General features: G+C 36.8%; 1 protein-coding gene across 5 annotated transcripts; it reads right to left on the bottom strand.

The window, feature by feature from the left end:
- Window positions 1–427: 427 nt before the first annotated feature.
- LOC107829875 (putative RING-type E3 ubiquitin transferase C3H69) lies at window positions 428–14,117 on the bottom strand. Of its 5 annotated transcripts, none has more exons than XR_001658031.2 (6): window positions 13,979–14,117; window positions 12,770–12,857; window positions 12,150–12,682; window positions 11,490–11,559; window positions 5,701–6,053; window positions 752–886 (listed from the first exon to the last, which is right to left on the bottom strand). XR_001658031.2 is itself a non-coding variant. In XM_016657344.2 (5 exons), the coding sequence occupies exons 1-5, from the start codon at window positions 13,987–13,989 to the stop codon at window positions 662–664; spliced, it is 927 nt and encodes a 308-aa protein (XP_016512830.1). In that variant the 5' UTR covers window positions 13,990–14,117; the 3' UTR covers window positions 428–661. The 5 variants fall into 5 exon arrangements, 3 of the variants coding, with proteins under 3 accessions (XP_016512830.1, XP_016512831.1, XP_016512829.1); XR_001658030.2 differs by lacking the exon at window positions 752–886 and adding an exon at window positions 2,193–5,380; XM_016657344.2 differs by lacking the exon at window positions 5,701–6,053 and having other exon boundaries at window positions 428–886.
- Window positions 14,118–18,471: the final 4,354 nt, after the last annotated feature.

Here is an 18,471-nt window from a genome sequence, read left to right as displayed (position 1 = left end):
CCCGTAAATCTGCTTGTGTCCTTCTATATTTACATTGCCTTAGATTGATTCTAAGTGTTAAACCTCGAAAGCAAAAGAAAATCGGGCAAGGCTGAAGTCAAGTGGGGACTTGACTGCCGCACAGCGGGCAGCATTTTCGGCGGACAGAAAACGCCCATATATATATATATAATCACAGAGAGAGGGGTCTTTAAATGATTAAACCAATCTATGAACATAGTCCGATTCCCTTCTCTTCCAGGAATGCAAAACCAAAAACCAGAGGAAACTGGGAAATATAAGAACTCTCATGAAGTAGGGAGAATTACTATCCTATATGAGAATAATTGGATTTCGGAAGATGAGAATAATTAGCAGTACATATATTATTTGCAGTGATACTTCAATATCAACTTTTGAACTACTTGCCCATCATCCAAAGCCAAGATTCCAACATATAATACTAAATAAAAATGAGCAACTAACAATTGAGAAACTAAAAACAACCCGCCACCAAAAAATAATGTCATGGGGCAAAATAAACTAATTAGAAAAGGTCAATAAGCATTACTCACCAAAACCAAAAGCTTAATTCTGAAGGTTCATATCAGATTAAAATTTGTTCAGTGATTAAGAACACCTTTACCCAAATTCCAATATCTACATAGGTTACATCCAACAATCATTCATCATCACTTGTATCAGAATCGCGCAGCCATAGCATAAAAGCCATTGCTTCGGCAAATTCTTCCAAGTCTCCATCCCTATAGTCCTCAAACAAAGCTCTGAAGCTTTCCATATCTCCATCAGAGCCGCTTTCCGTTTCATCTGCGTCTAAGAAGCTTGAGCCACGTAAGTCGGGCATGAGGGTAGAATTCCATAGCTTTGAGCCTGGCTTGACAGTGTGCTGTAAGACAACAAAGAGGTTTTCTGTAAAACGACTCATATAAGTCAACCACGCCCTTTAAGGTTAGTTGATGAGAAATTAAGGAAATTCCCAGAATATTATAAAGAACATATTTAAGTAGCTACACAGTAAATGATTCGCACCAAAGGCATATGACAATAAGCTTATCTATCGCACATAGGACTTCCGAAATTCACTTCCTTGGTAGCAGACACCACAAAGTGTAAAAACAACACACACACACACACAATATCCATGAGCAGGGAAACATGTATTAGAACTGCCATGCCACTCAATATACACATACTGTGACTATTTGTCGTCTAAAAGTTCACCTGGTCAAAGCGTGAAGTAGACTGTAAAGGTCAATTTTACAGTATATAGAAGTTTTACTGGAGTTTGGATTCCTTGAAAAGAAGAAGCACAAATCTGTGATAATTAAATCGGAGAAGGTCCAAATATACCCCTCAACAATGTAAAATGGTTCATATTTGCCCTCCTTTAATAGTTGGGGGCAAATATAGCCTTGCCGTTACTAAAATGGGTCATATTTACCCTTAATTTCAAACGGAAAAAATTATTAGGAGCTAAATATCACCAAGTTTTGCCACGTCCACTTTTATCTTATTTTAAAGTATTTTTTAATAATAGATCATCTCCTTCACCATCCGAAAATTCTCTTAGAAAAACCAATTCCCAAGCTCAATCACCATTTTCCAAAATTAATTTATTTCACTATGTAAAACCATTCTCATCAAAACCCACCAATCTGTTTTCTTTCCCTTCATCCATCATTTCAAATTCCACCATTTTCATGACCAAATCTATATATTCCAATCCAAAGAAAATCCAAACTGCTAATGATGGTAGATTGCAATTTAGTACTCAATCAACTAGTGTTTACCAAAGACTGCAATATTTTTGGTTATGAAAATGGTGGAATTTGGTCATCTAATATAATCACTCTACAGCTCACCAAACCCACCATTCTGTTTTCCTTTTTCTTCATCCCATCATCTCAAAATCCACAAATTTCATAACCAAAGTTTTATTCCAATTTTAGGGGGGGAGGTACTTGCCAGGTGCGATTCTTTTGCCCATGCAAATCTGTCTCTAAGGGCGATTCTGGTAACACGATAGCATGATTATTTTTCAGATTCGTGCAAACAGTAGCAAATTATTTTTTAGACTTGGTCGATTTTTTTGACTGGAAAAGGAGAAATTAGTGTTAAGAGAGGCATAGCCATTAAAGGAGCCATAGAGAAAGGAAGCAGAGGAAGGAAGAAGAGAGTGAATGAGCTGAGTATGGGAAATATCGAATCTCATTTCTCATGTATTGTACATGTGTATATTTATACAACACTTAATCACCTAATAATATATTAGCTGTTGACAGTTGTACATATGACCCACTAACTAACTTCTAACAACCTAACTAACTTCTACACTATACATTCTTCTCAACACTCTTCCTCAAGCTAAGGGATGGAAGAGGTTCTTCATTCCCAGCTTGCTAATCAAATACTCATGTTGTGGTTTGCATAGACTCGTGGTGAGTAGATCAGCAGGTTGTTCTTTAGTCCCTATGTGTTGTGTTTGAATTTGACCACTCTGAATTTTCTCCCTTACAAAGTGACAATCAATATCAAAGTGTTTTGTTCTTTCATGGAATATGGGATGTGTTGCAATCTGTATAGCAGCCTTACTATCATAGAACAGCTGCACAGGATTGGTTACTGCAATTCCAAGCTCTCCAAATAAACCAACTAGCCAAGTGACTTCAGCAACAGTAGCTGCCATATTCCTGAATTCTGATTCTGCTGAGCTCCTGGAAACTATGCTTTGTTTTTTAGACTTCCAGGAAATTACAGCTTCACCAAACTTGACTATATAACCAGTGATGGATTTCCTTGTTTCCACACACAAACACCAGTCTGAATCACAATAGACAACTAGTTCCTTATTACCTTTTGCTGGCATAAACATGCCCAAGCCTGCAGTTCCCTTGATGTGCTTGACTACTCTTATAGCTGCTTCCAAATGTGATTGCTTAGGGGCATGCATATGTTGACTCAGTACTTGAACAACAAAGGCAATGTCTGGCCTTGTCATTGTCAGGTACAGCAGTCTGCCAACAAGTTTTTGATAGCTTCCTGGGTCCTCAAGTTGTACATCTGTAGAGGCTTCCCCTTTGTTCATAAATTCATCAAATGCTACTGAGGTGAGTTTATGATTAAACTCAAGAGGTGTAGCAACAGGCTTACTGCCAGCCAATCCCATCTCAGACACAAGCTCAAGAGCATATTTCCTTTGATTCATCAGAATGCCTTCCTTAGATCTACAGAAATCAATTCCCAAAAAGAACTTTAATTCTCCCAAGTCCTTCATTTTAAATCTAGCCTGCAAGTCTGTTCTCACTTGATAAATGAGCTTCACATTGTTCCCAGTGACCAATAGGTCATCAACATACACTAAGATTACTATTAGATCACCACCTACCCTTTGTGTGAAGAGTGAGTAATCATAATGAGATTGAACAAATCCCATATCCTTGAGAGCAGAAGTCAGCTTCAGGGAGTCTGCTTGAGTCCATACAAGGACTTATGCAATCTGCATACTTTCATCTGATGACACTCCCCATGGCTGGCAAAGCCATCTGGGATTTGCATATAAACTTCCTCAAGAAGGTCTCCTTGGAGGAAAGCATTGTGCACATCCATTTGAAAAATGAACCATCCCGATGCTGCAGCGAAAGCCACCACAAACCTTACTGTCACCATTTTGGCCACAGGAGAAAAGGTCTCTTTGTAATTCAACCCTTCAAGCTGACTATACCCCTTAGCAACCAGTCGAGCCTTATACCTCTCCACCTCCCCATTGGACTTATATTTGACTTTGAACACCCACTTACAGCCAATAGGAGACTTGCCAGGAGGCAGATCAACAATGGACCATGTCTGATTTTCCTCAAGAGCTGCAATTTCAGCCTGCATGGCTTCTATCCACTTAGGATCAGTGCTGGCCTCAACATAGGAAGTAGGTTCAGACACAGCAGGATATATAGCAATACAAGTCTGATAGGCAAGAGACAGCTTGTCATAACAGACATACTGGGAAATGGAATAATTGCAAACTGCTCCTTTAGAGGGGACAACATAGTCTTTTAACCATACAGGAGGAACAGAGGTCTGAGGGGACAACATAGTCTTTTAACCATACAGGAGGAACAGAGGTCCTGGATGATTTTCTAATAGGATGAGGAGGAGCAATAGGAGAAGGACTTGATAATGAAGGGTAAGAAGATGGTTGAGGAGAATCAACTGATGAACCTGAAGTAAAAGAAGGAGAGCCAGATGGAGGAGGTCCAGGAGAAGGGATGAACTGAGGAGGTGAACAATCAGGTTCTATCAAATCCAAAATAGGAAATAGAGTGGAAGAGCCAGAGAGGTCATGCTTAAAAGGGAAGATATCCTCCTGGAAAACAGTATCCCTGCTTACAAAGAATGATTTAGAGTGAAGACCATAGAGAATGTATCCCTCTTGCACAGAGGAATAGCCAAGATGGACAACAGGAATAGCTCTGGGACTAAACTTATCAGATTTACTAGTAGAGGTGGCATAACAGAGACTTCCAAAGACTTTCAAGTGCTGGAGAGAGGGGACCTTACCATAAAGTTTCTCAAATGGGGAGGCTCCTTTCAACAAAACAGTAGGCAATCTATTCAAAAGATAGACTGCTGTGGAAACACACTCACACCAGAAGTGGAGTGGAATAAAGGCTTGAAATCTCAAAGCCCTTGCCATGTTAAGAATAGACATGTGCTTTCTCTCAACTTTACCATTCCGCTGATGTGTGTACATACAGGAACTCTGATGAATGATTCCATGCAACAACAGGAGACTAGTTACCTGCTCATTGAAGAACTCAGTACCATTGTCAGACCTGAGACACTTAACCTTGTTATCAAATTGAGTCTGAACTAGTGCTAAAAACATTTTCAGCACAACAGATTTTGCCTTTGTGTTCATTAAGAAAATCCAGGTATACTTAGAAAAGTCATCCACCAATGTCATAAAGTACCTTTTACCATTATGAGTTGGGACCTTGTATGGACCCCATACATCAGCATGTACAAGTTCAAAAGGAAGGTAGAACTAGAGATGCTGTGAGGAAATGGCAGTCTAGATTGCCTAGCAATAGGACAAACAGTACAATGATGATCTTGCATAGGAATGTAAGGTAAACTACTAATTTTCTGTAGAACTTTTAGAGATGCATGTCCCAATCTCTTGTGCCATAGAGACACTACAATTCTTAGTAGGCTTACAAGAAACTATCGTATTGGAACTAGAGATATTATTTGCAGAAGATGCTAGCTTGTTATTATGCTTTGCATTCAGCTGCTATACTGGTCCTTCAGGAATATCTGGCTTCAGGATGCAAAGTCCACATTCTTCCTTACCAATCCCCATTACCTTCCCACTCAAGAGATCCTGAAAAAGACAGAAATCAGGAAAGAAAGCAACAAGACATCTTAACTCCTTTGTAAGCTTTGAGACTGAAAGCAAGTTGTATTTGAAGTCTAGAATGTATAATACATTCTGTAATGATTTAGTTTTGAAGATTGTGGAGACTCCTGAGTAACTGATAGCAATCTGCTCACCATTAGGAAGGTGAACCTTGTTATGGTCTATACTAGTCAGATCTTTGATTTCACTTAGTAGTTTGGAATTGTGCACCATATGGTTGGAGGCCCCTATATCTACTATCCAGTTACCATTAACTAGATGAGACATGAAGGCTCTTATAGTACCTGTGTTATTCATAGTTGCTGCATTAGCCACTGATTCTACCTGCTTTCCTTTGTTCAGCATATGCAATATCTGATCATATTGTTCTTGAGTAAACACTGGAGCAGGGGAAAACTGAGGAGTAGGTTGTGGAGATGGTCGTGGAATAGGCTGAGGAAGGTCAGGAGATTGAAATCCTCTGGCAGTAAATGTATTGTTCACCTGAGGGCCTGAACAACCTCTTTCTCTTGGCCTTGAAATCAGTAGGGTATCCATGAGCAGGTGTCCTTGGTATGACCTTTCAAGTGACAATAGTCACATTGTAGTGTAGATCTCCCAAGACTGTTTCTAGATTTGAAGTTGCTATTTCCATTTCCTGCATTAGTTTTACTCATCAGTGTTGTAGAATCACTAATGCCAACACTTAGAGCTGCACTGTTTTTCCTTTTGACTCTCAACATTAACTACCATAGCATAAGCCTGATTGACATTTGGAAGTGGCCGAATCATAAGAATCTGATCTTTAGCATTGTCAAATGAATCATTTAAACCAATAAAAAACTGATACAATTTCTGTAGTTGGTAATGTTCTACATGTTGCTTTGATTCAGGGCATCCACACGAAGGAGGAGGAGCTAAAGCTTCATACTCATCCCATAACTCTCTAAGTTTTGAGAAATACTCTGACATTATTTTGAGTCAATTTTGCAATTTCCTTGTGAAGATAAAACGATCTAGCAGCATTCACCTTATCAAATCTTTCACGAATGTCTTCCAAGACCTTGTAATCTTAGTAGATTAGGTGCTACAGTGTTCATTATCCAAGCTAAAACGATAGCATTACATCGATCCCAAAGTTCATGAAGACTTGGATCATAAAGCTCCATTCTACAGGTTCCTAGCACAAAACCTAAAACCTAACTTGTTTTTGCCATGCAACACAATTTTCATAGATCTACTCCAAAGAGAGTAGTTTTCAGATCCTCGAAGCTGAATCGAGATGAGAACAGTACCTTGAGTATCAGAAGGATGAATATACAAAGGATGATTGTGATGAACTAAGTCAATATTCTGAGTATCAAATGTAGGTGATGTAACAGTAGCCGACGCCGACTCATTTTCATTAATCGCCATATTAATTTTGTCGACTTGGAGATTGAGGAGAGTTACTTACTCAAATTGTTGTGAAATTCAGGAAGAAATTGGTGAATTGCTCAGAAATCAACAAACCCTAACTAGAAGGGGAGATCGTATTTTCAGCTGCAACTTGAACCAGATGAGAAAAAAAAAAACAATCCTCAATTGTACCTTCTCTTTACTCGTTTGCCATTGTTGAACCCATCGGAATTAAGCCCAGCTCTGATACTATGTTAAGAGAGGCATAGCCATTAAAGGAGCCACAGAGAAAGGAAGCAGAGGAAGGAAGAAGAGAGTGAATGAGCTGAGTATGGGAAATATCGAATCTCATTTCTCATGTACTGTACATGTGTATATTTATACAACACTTAATCACCTAATAATATATTAGTAGTTGACAGCTGTACATATGGCCCACTAACTAACTTCTAATAACCTAACTAACTTCTACACTATACATTCTTCTCAACAATTAGCAATAGTAAAGGTGTTAAAAGGAGTGGTAAGAATTTAAGGCTATGAAAGAAGAAGTTTGGGTTTGAACGGGGATGAATGCTTGAAAACTCTTACCTCGTTGTTATTGACCAGAAGTTCTTTTTCTCTTTTTTTTGATTCTTTTCAGATGGGGAAGAGAGTAATGGGGAGACAATGACGAAGGATTTTGGCTTAAGTTTTATCCACGTCAGCAGCAAACTATGCTTATCAGACTAATTAAAGATAACCAGTCCTTAGTAATTTTTCCTTTGAGATAAGGGTAGATATGACCCATTTTAGTAACGGCAAGGACATATTTGGCCCCAACTACTAACGGAGGGAAAATGTGAACCATTTTAAAAAGTTCAGGGGTATATTTGAACCTTTTCCGTAATTAAATTGATGAAAATAATTAGCGAAAAAGAAGCAGGGAAAGGCATCTGCTTAGGCAGGTGCTTATACTTTTGTAAAGAGCAATTATCCAAAAAATACTTTTGTATGGAGCAAATAATAAGTGAAAAACTAAATTACTAATTCTGATATAGCCCGCTTTCTACTAAAGTTTGAATTGGCACAAGTATGAAACACTCTTGATTTTATATGAATAACCAAAGAAAATACTCCCTCTGTTTCTTCTCCTTTTTAATATTGGAGAAATCCCCTGTGAGCTTATAGCCAACTCCAATTAGGCCACAGGTCCAAAGTCTGAGGAGTATGAGGAGTATGAGCCTGTGCCTCTACTAGTCTTTATCCAGGGAAGGGTTCAAGACCTTGACGAGCGCATCCTCACCACTGAACCAAAGCTCTGGGACAACTCCCTCCATTTCATCTTCATTTTTACTCATTTTTAGACTGTTCCAAAACATTGATAACACTCTATATTTGGGAACTTTTTAGTCATACCATTCCTATTTTGCCCTTAATTACTCTCTCTTATAGAAATGGCATAACATGTTCCAGACCATAGAATTCGTCAGATATTTTTGGTATATTATACATAATTAGCTCATGTCTAAATCATGTAAAGTCTTTCTTCCATTTTTAAACAATTAACGAGTCAAATACCGCTATATAATATAAAAAAGGGGGTAATAAGCTAGAAGTTAGAAATTACCTGATGAAGAAATTCATTTAAGTTCTGAGTAGTTAAATAAATTTCATATTTTGGATTCTTGATAAAGGTTCACAGATACTACTTGTAGCATATTATGTCAAACATCATTCAACAAATCTGTCACATAAATTTCGATGAAAGGAACAGTAGATAACAAATAGAGCCTACACAAACTAACATAAATTGTTATCTTATTAATCATATGTTATCCTCAGCTAACCAAAAACAAGTTCCATATTCTATTTTATTTCCTCACTTACCTTTGTATTATCTTCCTCCGCGTGTCTTTGGGAGCACATGTTTTGTTCATAACCTTAAATCCTCATGCACTTAGCTTTAAATGCGTTTTTCTGTGTTACTCGAGGGCGCAAAAGGAATATCGATGTAATTCAACTGACCTCCAGCGGTGTATTATATCTGCTGATGTTACCTTTTCTGAAAACCAACCATACTTAACAGGTTCAAGTGATCACTTAGATATTTCTGAGGTATTACCAATTCCATCTTTTAGAGATTCAACCACTAAGCCTCCTTCACCTTCCTCCGTAACTCCATCACCTACAACTCCAGTTTCATGACTTATAGCTCCAGTTCCACAACTTAATGCCCAAGTTCCCACCTATAGCTCCAACAGCTCCCGTTCAACCTTCTACAGCTCCACCATTCTTGACTAATCAACACTGTTAGTGTCCAACATCAAGACGTCATGTCCTAATGTGGACTTGTCTCCTCCTAGTCCTTCAATTGCACTCCGAAAAAGTATTTGATCCACTCATAATCCCAATTCTCATTATAGATGTTTGAGTTATCATTGTTTATCATCAAGCCATCATGCTCCTGTATCATCTTTATCCTTAATTTCTATCTTTAAGCGCTATGTCACCCTGGATGGCAACAGACTATGATCGAAGAGATATTTGTTTTACATGCTAGTGTATTCGATAACTTGTTCATCTACCTCTAGGTAAATCCTATGTTACGCAGACTCTCCAAAACAGATGTCGCACCCGACATGCACCCATCTATATTTTCGGAGAGTCCGAGCAACATAGGGTAAATCTATGGTCTGATGATGGGTGTATGCAGTCAAAGTTGGTCCAGATGGTCAAATTGATCGACTTAAAGTCCACCTTGTTGCCAAATGGTATACTCAGATATTTGGGTTGGATTACAGTGATAATTTTCCTCGTGGCTAAAAAAGCATATTTCCGTCTCTTTAAATCTAGGGCAGTTGTTTGGTGTCTTTAATAGTTGGACATTAAGAATGCTTTTCTCTGTGGTGATCTTGAGGATGTGCATATATGAAACAACCACCTGTTTCCTTAAAAAATATTAAGAACGCTTTGCTATTACTTGATTAATTAAGATGGCTTCCTTAAAAAATATTTTTGGTAAAAATAAGAATAAGGGAAAATCCTCATGTTGTTCCTCCTTCCCTGCCCCCAGCTCCCCGAACCAAACCACATATCTCTTTACAATATTTTTGTCTTTAAATTTGAATTAAAAAATTTAGGTCACAATGCTATAACAAATTTTCAAGGCATTGCCTTAGATATTTTTTTAACATCTTTTTCTCTCTAATTTCTATTTAATTTTTTTTTAAAAGCAATATTCAGTCGTTGGGCCTGCTTAGCCCATTTAGCCCGGGACCATGAGTTCATAGGCCCGGCCCGGGCCGATTCCCCCAAAAAGACCGTTTAGCCCGGGACCGATAGGCCCGTTTAATTAAGGACCGCCCCGGGATCGTTTGGACTGGCCCACTTGGCTCGTTTAGGGACCGGACCGGCCCACATGCCACCCTACTTGCAGAGAGACTAATCATTCAGTATACTATCGATATATTGTTCTAAATCTGTGCATTTATTTGGTATTTTATGTTGATGATATAGTGATTACGGGCAATGATCAAGATGGTATAATTGAATTGAAGCAGTATCTCTTTTAGCACTACCAGACGAAGGACCTGGGCAGATTGAAGTATTTCCTACACATTGAGGTCACTCGGTCCAAATCAAGAATTGTTATCTCACAGCATGTGTGCGCCCTAGACATTCTTGAGAAAACAAGTATGACAAGCTATAGACTAGTTGATACTCCTATGGACCCGAATCTCAAGCTTTTGTCATGACAGGGGAGCCCTTTAGTGATCCTGGAGGGTGTAAGTGGCTGGTTGGTAAGTCGAACTATCTTATAATGACTCGGCCCTATATCGCTTTTCCTGTGAGTATTGTAAGTCAATTTATGGAGTCTTCATTTGATAATTATTGGGATACACTTGTTCGTATTCTTCGATATATAGAATTAGCCCCAAGCAAAAGATTGCTTTTTAAGGATCGACACCATGAGCAAATTGCTGGACACACAGACGCTAATTGGGCAAGATCACCCTTTGATAAGCGGTCTACATCTAGATATTATGTCCCGGTAAGAGGTAATTAGGTACTTTGGAAGAACAAGAAACAAAATGTGATCGTCCGATCGAGTGCAGAAACACAATACTAAGCAATGGTTGTGGCAACTTGCGAACTAATTTGGATTAAACAGTTACTAGGAGAATTGAAGTTTGGAGGAATCAGTCAAATAAAACTTGTATGCACTAATTAAAGTGCTCTTTATATTGCATCAAATTTGGTGTTCCATGAGAGAACTAAACACATCGAGATCGTCTGTCACCTTATCAGATAAAAGATGCTCTCGGGAGACATTGATATGAAATTCGTGAAGTCAAATGCTCAGCTTGCATATATTCTCGCCAAATCCTTCACTAGTCATCATATCAGCTTTATTTGGAATAAGCTTGGTACATATGATTTAATGCACCAGCTTGGGAGGGAGTGTTAGAATCTTATAAGTATTTATTAGAATCTTGTAGAAATTCTAGGATCCTTTAATCAGATAATTTGATTTTCTTTCCTTTCTTAGGACATGTATACTTATTTATTTAACCCCCAATAGCTTGAGGGAATAATCAAGCTGAATTGCTGTCAATTCCTTCTTCCTTGTATTGTTTCTCGCAATTATTAATTAAAATATACAACTGCTATTTGGATGCATATAAAGACAAACAGATGTCTTAACATTCCGCACCTTGTAGAAACAACTAGCTCCAAATTGGCAGGTCCCGTTGCCAAAGTCAAAATTCTTGCAGTCAATAGACCTGAAATCAAAGATTGACAGAAAAAGTTACTTCAGAGGAAAAATACACTATAATTTCACTTCTAAACTTTCTTTTGCCGGAAGAAGGGGAAGGGGAAAGCATTTTATAGATACACAAGTTTGAGGCAACACTGAGATACACCCTGCATCCCGAACTACTTTGATCTGAAAATTAAAAATCAAAAAATATTGCGTGATAACTGATATCCATATACTTACTTTTAACAATCCGAAAAGAAATAAAAACTGCGCCGCCATTTAATGACGGATGGACATTTTATAAATAAGATCTCCCACAAAGTATAAAAGCTAATTTTTCAATTCAGACTACCACCAATAAACAAGTGTTATCCTGAAATAGAATACCATCCTAGTGAAGATATTCAACATATACTCTTACAAAACTTACATAACATGATTGAAATTAGTATATGATATCTTAATACATGAGTTAAAAAATCATTTCAGAAACTGTTGTCTGTCATTTTGGGACAAGTCACATCCATACTAATAGCTCTTAAAGCTATTCGAGTTCAGAATCCAAAGGGATAACATAGTTAAAATAAATAGGAAGAGGAGAATCAGAGGAACCTGAGTTTTGCTTTATAGCTGTTAATGATTTCTTGCTTTTCTTCTTTTGTTGAGTACCAAATGACACTTGGAATTACAAAATATGAAAGCTTTCGGCATACAGGACAGGCCCTCAAAGTAGAATTGACATTCATCCCAATTGAAGGAGAACTGCTGCGCCAATTCCTGATACACGATATACAAAATGGATGATCACACTCAGAAAGTATCCCAAATTTCCGCTCGGCCATAATTGTCTTAGAAAGAACACGCTCAAGGCACACACCGCACTCTATCTCCTGACTATGCTTCAATAAATCAAGCTGATTTTCCCTCGTTTCACATGTTTTCATATGCTCCTCTTTTTTCCCTTGTGGACAATTACTAGCAGTAGAGGAAGAGCAAATTGACTGATCAGTTGCATTAACTCTCTTCAACTCAACAATGTTAGCTGATGAAGATGGAAGTGAAGGTTGTGATCGAGTAATTTTAACATGTTCGTATCTACACCTGCTGCCAAAGGCACAAATTCCTTTTTGGTAATATGTGCACACCTGCAACAATAGATCAGGTAAAATCAATTAGATGATGAAGAAGAAAATCAAAGCTTTACACTCTAACCAAAATCTCCAGAACATTACATTATTTGGAACATCTTCCGAATCATGCAAGAAATCACAGTGCTCTCCTTTTAGACATGCTCCACGTGCAAAGAACTTGCAAAGAACCCTGGAAAAGATTTTCGAAAAACGCATATGAGTGTATATGACTATCTACGAGAGAAACTAATTCATTTAGGATTAACAATCAACTTCGCCAATCCCAACAACTACAATGTATTGTATAGACAGTACAATGATAATGATCTGGAAATGCTAGAATGAAAGATTTTACTTATACAGCAGGCAATTCATTTCTTTTCTGTTATAGTGGCCGTAAACATCATAAAATAAACAATTAGTTTAAAAAACCATTTCACGATCAATAACTCGGGTGATGTTTGGTTGAGAGTAGGAGAGAAATAATCCCCACATAAAATTTAACATTTAACATAGTTAATACAACGTTTACTTGTTTAGTTTCACTTTTCCTTTCCTCATCAATCATTGCATCATTTTAACCATGTTTGGTTCATTTTTTTCTTTTACGCATAAGTTATGCGGGATAAAATGTGGAATAAGAATGGGGAATAAGCAATACATTGATTAAAACTATTAGATGAAAAAATAATCCTTAATGTTCTAACCAATGTTTTACAACAACAACAAACCTAATATAATCCCACAAGTGAGGTCTGGGGAGTATAGTGTGTACACAACCCTTGACTTGTGAAGGTAGAGAGACTGTTTCCCATAAACTCTAAGCTCAAGCAAAGCACTTTTAACCAATGTTTTATTTCGTTAAAAATAACAACTTTTAAAATACACATAGTATCATAATTTTTAACAGAACAAAGCAAACATCCAATATTAAATAATCCCTACATTATAAACCATCTCAAATGAACGACTAAAGCTCCTTAACGGCATTTTCAGTGACAAGTTTCTGAAGTCCCATCACAAACAGACAAAGCTAGGCACCACAACAAAGTTTCAAAAAGAGTTAAAAGAGAGATTACTAAAGCATGTAATTTAAAGATAAATCATCCGTAACAAAGAGAGGGCGAGTAAGGCATCGTCAACTAAATTCCAATGCTCTAAAAACTTAAAAGAAAACCTACTTCAGAACTAACAAGTGATTTTGGAGAAGTAAAGCAGTGTAGTTTAAAGGAAAAACAATAAAAATAACAAGTTCTACTGCTTGAGAATTTTAAAATCCAATCCTTCAAACCTAATGCTACAATTTTTCACCTTTTCGACATGGCTTCGACCTTCGATTGAGATTTGAAACCCTAACAGGGCACAGTTGATGAATTGAGAAGTCAGTTCAGCGGACTGTAGTCTAGGGCTTGTGGCGGTTTCTATGTTGTTCAAACATTACTGGTCTCTGTTCTATTTTATATCTTATTAATAATTAATTAATTAATCATTGGGTTAATTACGTTAAACAACTTATAAATATGACTCAATTTCTATACACACCCTATATTTTAACTGACTTTTGGACATAGATTTAGTTGAAACTTAAAAAAAAAATTAAAGTTGTATTGAAAAATAATTTTTGAAAATAAAAGTTGTGCATTTTACTTGAAAATTTTGAATTTTGTGAGTGGACGAATAATTTTCACCTGGTCAGTTTTCGGAACTTGAAAATTTTTCTTCAAATTTTTTTTCAAGAATTGATCAAATTCCATGAATAAATAGTCTTTCAATTTTTATTTTATTATTTTGGAAAAAATAGCCAAAATCTATATCCAAACTGGAGCTAATAGAATCAAATACTTACACTCCCTATGCAATGAAAATTCTACACGTACACCCCTTATGAGGTATATCCATAATTTAAAAAATTAAAATATAATTTAAAATTATAAAGCAACATGTTTCACGCATTTATTTTCATAAAATTTAAAAGAAGATAAAGTTTCAATTTGTGTATAATTTTTATTATACAAGACGTTTAAATATTTTTAGAAGATAGGGATAGTATCATTATATTGAAGAGTTTCAAAAGATAAAAATATTTGCCAAATAAAATTCTAGTAATTTGAACACTTCTTTATAATATTACAAGTAGCTATTTGATTAACCGTCTTAAGTAAAGAATTTTGAAACATTTGAATTTTTTCATTTTTTGAGTTGGGGTCGAGGTCGTGGTTAGGGCCGGGACGAGGTGAGGTGACGGGGGGAGGGGGTCGTGCTCAGGGTCAAGGTCAGAGTTGCGGGCGAGCCCCAAGTCGGTCAAGGTCGGGTATCGGGGTCGAGGGTCGGGGTTTGAGTATAGGGTAAGAGTTGGGGGTCGAGTGTAAGGGTCGATGGTCGATGGTCAAAATTCCACAATCGTGGGCAAGTGTCCGGTGTCGAGGTCAGGGTTGAGGGTCCTGACTCCCGACAATGTCCCCTCAACCTCAAACTCGACATCGAACCTCGACCTCAACCTCGATCCCGGACCCTGACCCCAGACCTAGAAACCCAACCTCGGACCCCAAACCTAGACCATTCGACCCTTGATCTCAGATCTCGATTACGACTACGAACTCTATACCTTGACCTTTGACTTTAGACCTCGGACAAACTCTGAACCACAAAATGTGTCCCCATAACATTTGAGTTCGTGTTTCAGATCCCAAAGTTCGAGAGCGAGCGTGGGACCGGTGTTGAGAGTTTATGGGTCGAGGGGAAGGGGAAGGGGGTGGGACAGAGGCGGGGAAGTGAGCCAGGGAAAGGGGTGACTATTAGGCCAAGGGCAAAGTCGTTGTATAGGGAGGGGGAGGTTGGCCGGAGCGGGGGTACTGTGGTAGGGTGACAGGGTTGTGAGGATGTAGGTTAGGGGTCTAGGATATGGGTGGTGAGGGTGTGGATCTGGGGGTGAGGATAGGGCGGTAAAGATTAAAAGATAGTGTTGAAATTTTTTTAATTTTAGTAGGGATGGAGAAAACTGAATTCACAAATAAAATATTTTTTAAAATATTTAAGCCAACTAAATACGAAAGAATTGAAAAATATTTTCTAGAGGGTTCTTACTTAATTATGTTATGATGTCCTTGTAAACCTTGGTAACTGATTAATGCATAATGGAACTCAAGAGTAGAGACACGATTGGAGACGAGGGAATTCAAGAAATGCTAAAATGTTTATTTATATATAATAGTTGAACCCATGACCTAAAATATTTTATAAATTATTTTGTCATTATGCTAGAACGAGAAGCTTTTTTTGTGTTAATGGATTCAACTATTAACATATATTTATGTAAAAATTCAATTCACCTATGCAGTCTATAATTTTCTAACAAAAGAGATTTAATTAATCATTTTCGGTCAATTTGGCTCCGCCACTAATGGAGAATTGGAGATATCACTTCTGCCACCGCACAACATATTAATAAAACAAGCATGGGTGAATTGAGTGTTTTAGTATTTTTCAAGCTTTTTGCAGATTAGAACTAATTTTCAAATACTTAAAGTTGTAGCAACTAATCCGTGAAATTCAACCAGGGGCGGTTCGACACTATATGGGGCCTTAGGCGAAAATAAGAAGTGAGGCCTTAAATTTTTTAATTTTTTTAAGTCTTCAACTTTTCTTTTCTTTTGGATTTTTTGAATAACCGGATGCATATTTTCTTGTTAACATATTTATATTCTAAAAAAATAAACAATATGTATGGAGTAAAATTAATAAAATAATAACTAACAAATGAGAATAATACTAGAAAGTTAAAATGATATTACCCAATGACTGACTGATTCAAGAAGTTTGAAGACTTTGATTCCAAAGTATCTAGTTGTTGGTTTGTTGGAGTCTTGGAGAAAGAAAGAAATCTAGTAGAAAGAACGTGAGCATGAATAAAGAGGAAGGAAGAAGAGTATGTCTCATATATGGAATATGAAGAGTGAAATAAAATTGTAACTTTGGGATTTACTTGGAAAGAGTAAAAACCGATTTTTTTCTAATAATTCCTTTTCAATTGATAATATAGTCAAGTCAAATCTTTAATTTATTTATAGTTTTATTTTTTTTATATGAAAAGTACAAAATTACAAAAATATTATTTTTTTAAATATCTATAAACCTATAAAATATATATTATTTCTAAAAAAATAGTGTTAGAGTCGGCCTTGTTTACATCACAACTTTGTGGATTCCGTTTTAGATCGAGTAAATTCTATTTAAGTGTCTTAGGCAGATAATTAATATAGTTAAAGGCAACAATCTCTCTCTCTATATATATAGGGCCAAAGAACAAAAAAGGTCCAAAAATATCCCTAAACTATGGTATATAACTCACTTATATCCTCTGTTAGTAAACTGGGCCAAAAAAATCTTTCCCGTTAGCAAAATGGGTCACTAATGCTTTCAACCTAATGGCTCATTCCTATCAGCACTTTGTATCCTACATGGCATCCACATAAACCATGACATGGCAGCCACATAAGCGGACCATTTCATAAACCTGCTCAAGTTCCAAATACGCGGATTCCAAATATCAACGCGAAGGCAAAAGACTCTCATTTCCAAAAAAAAAACCCAAGTTCCTCCATGTCTGTTCTTCCATGGCGATTTGAGAGGCGAGGGGGTGACAAAATCGAGCAAGGTTTAACAACACAAATTGAAGATCATTTGAAGATATTCGGGTAATTTTCCCTTCTATTTATTGGGTCTCTATCTCGAACTTCAATTTATTTATTTTTTGTAATTTTCTAAGGTTTTGTCTGGTATTTCTGATCCTGGCTCCTAGTGTATAGTGTTTACATGTGGGTCTTGTACTCTTTTTGTTTGTTATCTTTGTTGTTTCCTTATGTGGTGTCAATTTGTGCCCTAGGTGTACATCGTTTTTGGCTGCAAGTGTTCTTTTCACATTTTTTATCATAGTGTGGTAAAGGTTGGGTTGTTGAAATTGACAGAATCATGTGCGTTTCTTCTTAAAGACAGTGTTTTATTTTTGCTTTCCACTGTGGTTTGAAATCGACAAAACATGTGCTTTATGGATTTCTAAATGCATAAAGGTTACAACATTGTAGAGCATGCTGTCAAGTGTGCAGGACCAACAATTTTATGTTAGTGCTGTTATTTAGCCTAAAGCAGGGTTTCTAAGTGATAAAACAATGTCAAGCGAGATGCTGAAATAGTAAACCTAGGAACATGATATCTAATGCATGACATGCTTGGAATATATTGGTCCTAAACATGGATTCTAATGTACATATGGGAAATGTAAACCTAAAGCATGGTTTCTACCCATTGATATTGATAACATATATGACTACTGTAGACATGTAATTTTTGACCCTCCCCAAGATTTTTCATATTTTAGCACGTAAATATTTAATTTAGGCTTAATATAGCTATTTCAACTAATTTTTACTCTTTTACTTTATTTTTATTACGAGAAAAATGAAAATTACCAAAAAAACAATAGTTTCATTAATGTGTTGTAGTCATTTTTAATCTTGAAAAATACCAAAAAATAGTTTATTTTAACGGTCAATCTTATTTTAATAGTTATTTTATTTAAGTAGGACTAATTAATAAATGATGTCGTATTATTAGGCTCGTTCGCGAAAAGAATAAAAACTTGGGCTCGAACGCCCATTTTTAGGCCTAATTTTGGACCTAACCCATAATTCTCAAGCCCATAATTCTTAGGCTCATGCCCCTAACCTAATTCCTACACCTACACCTAAAAACCTTAGGCTGAACATTCATGGAATCCGCCGCTGAACACATCTGAAGGACACCCTCCC

The sequence above is a fragment of the Nicotiana tabacum genome, chromosome 22 (assembly GCF_000715075.1).
Source record: "Nicotiana tabacum cultivar K326 chromosome 22, ASM71507v2, whole genome shotgun sequence".
In the NCBI taxonomy this organism is placed as follows: domain Eukaryota; kingdom Viridiplantae; phylum Streptophyta; class Magnoliopsida; order Solanales; family Solanaceae; genus Nicotiana; species Nicotiana tabacum.
The sequence above is the reverse complement of the archived record's forward strand: the minus strand, read 5'-3'. Positions and strand labels throughout refer to the sequence as shown.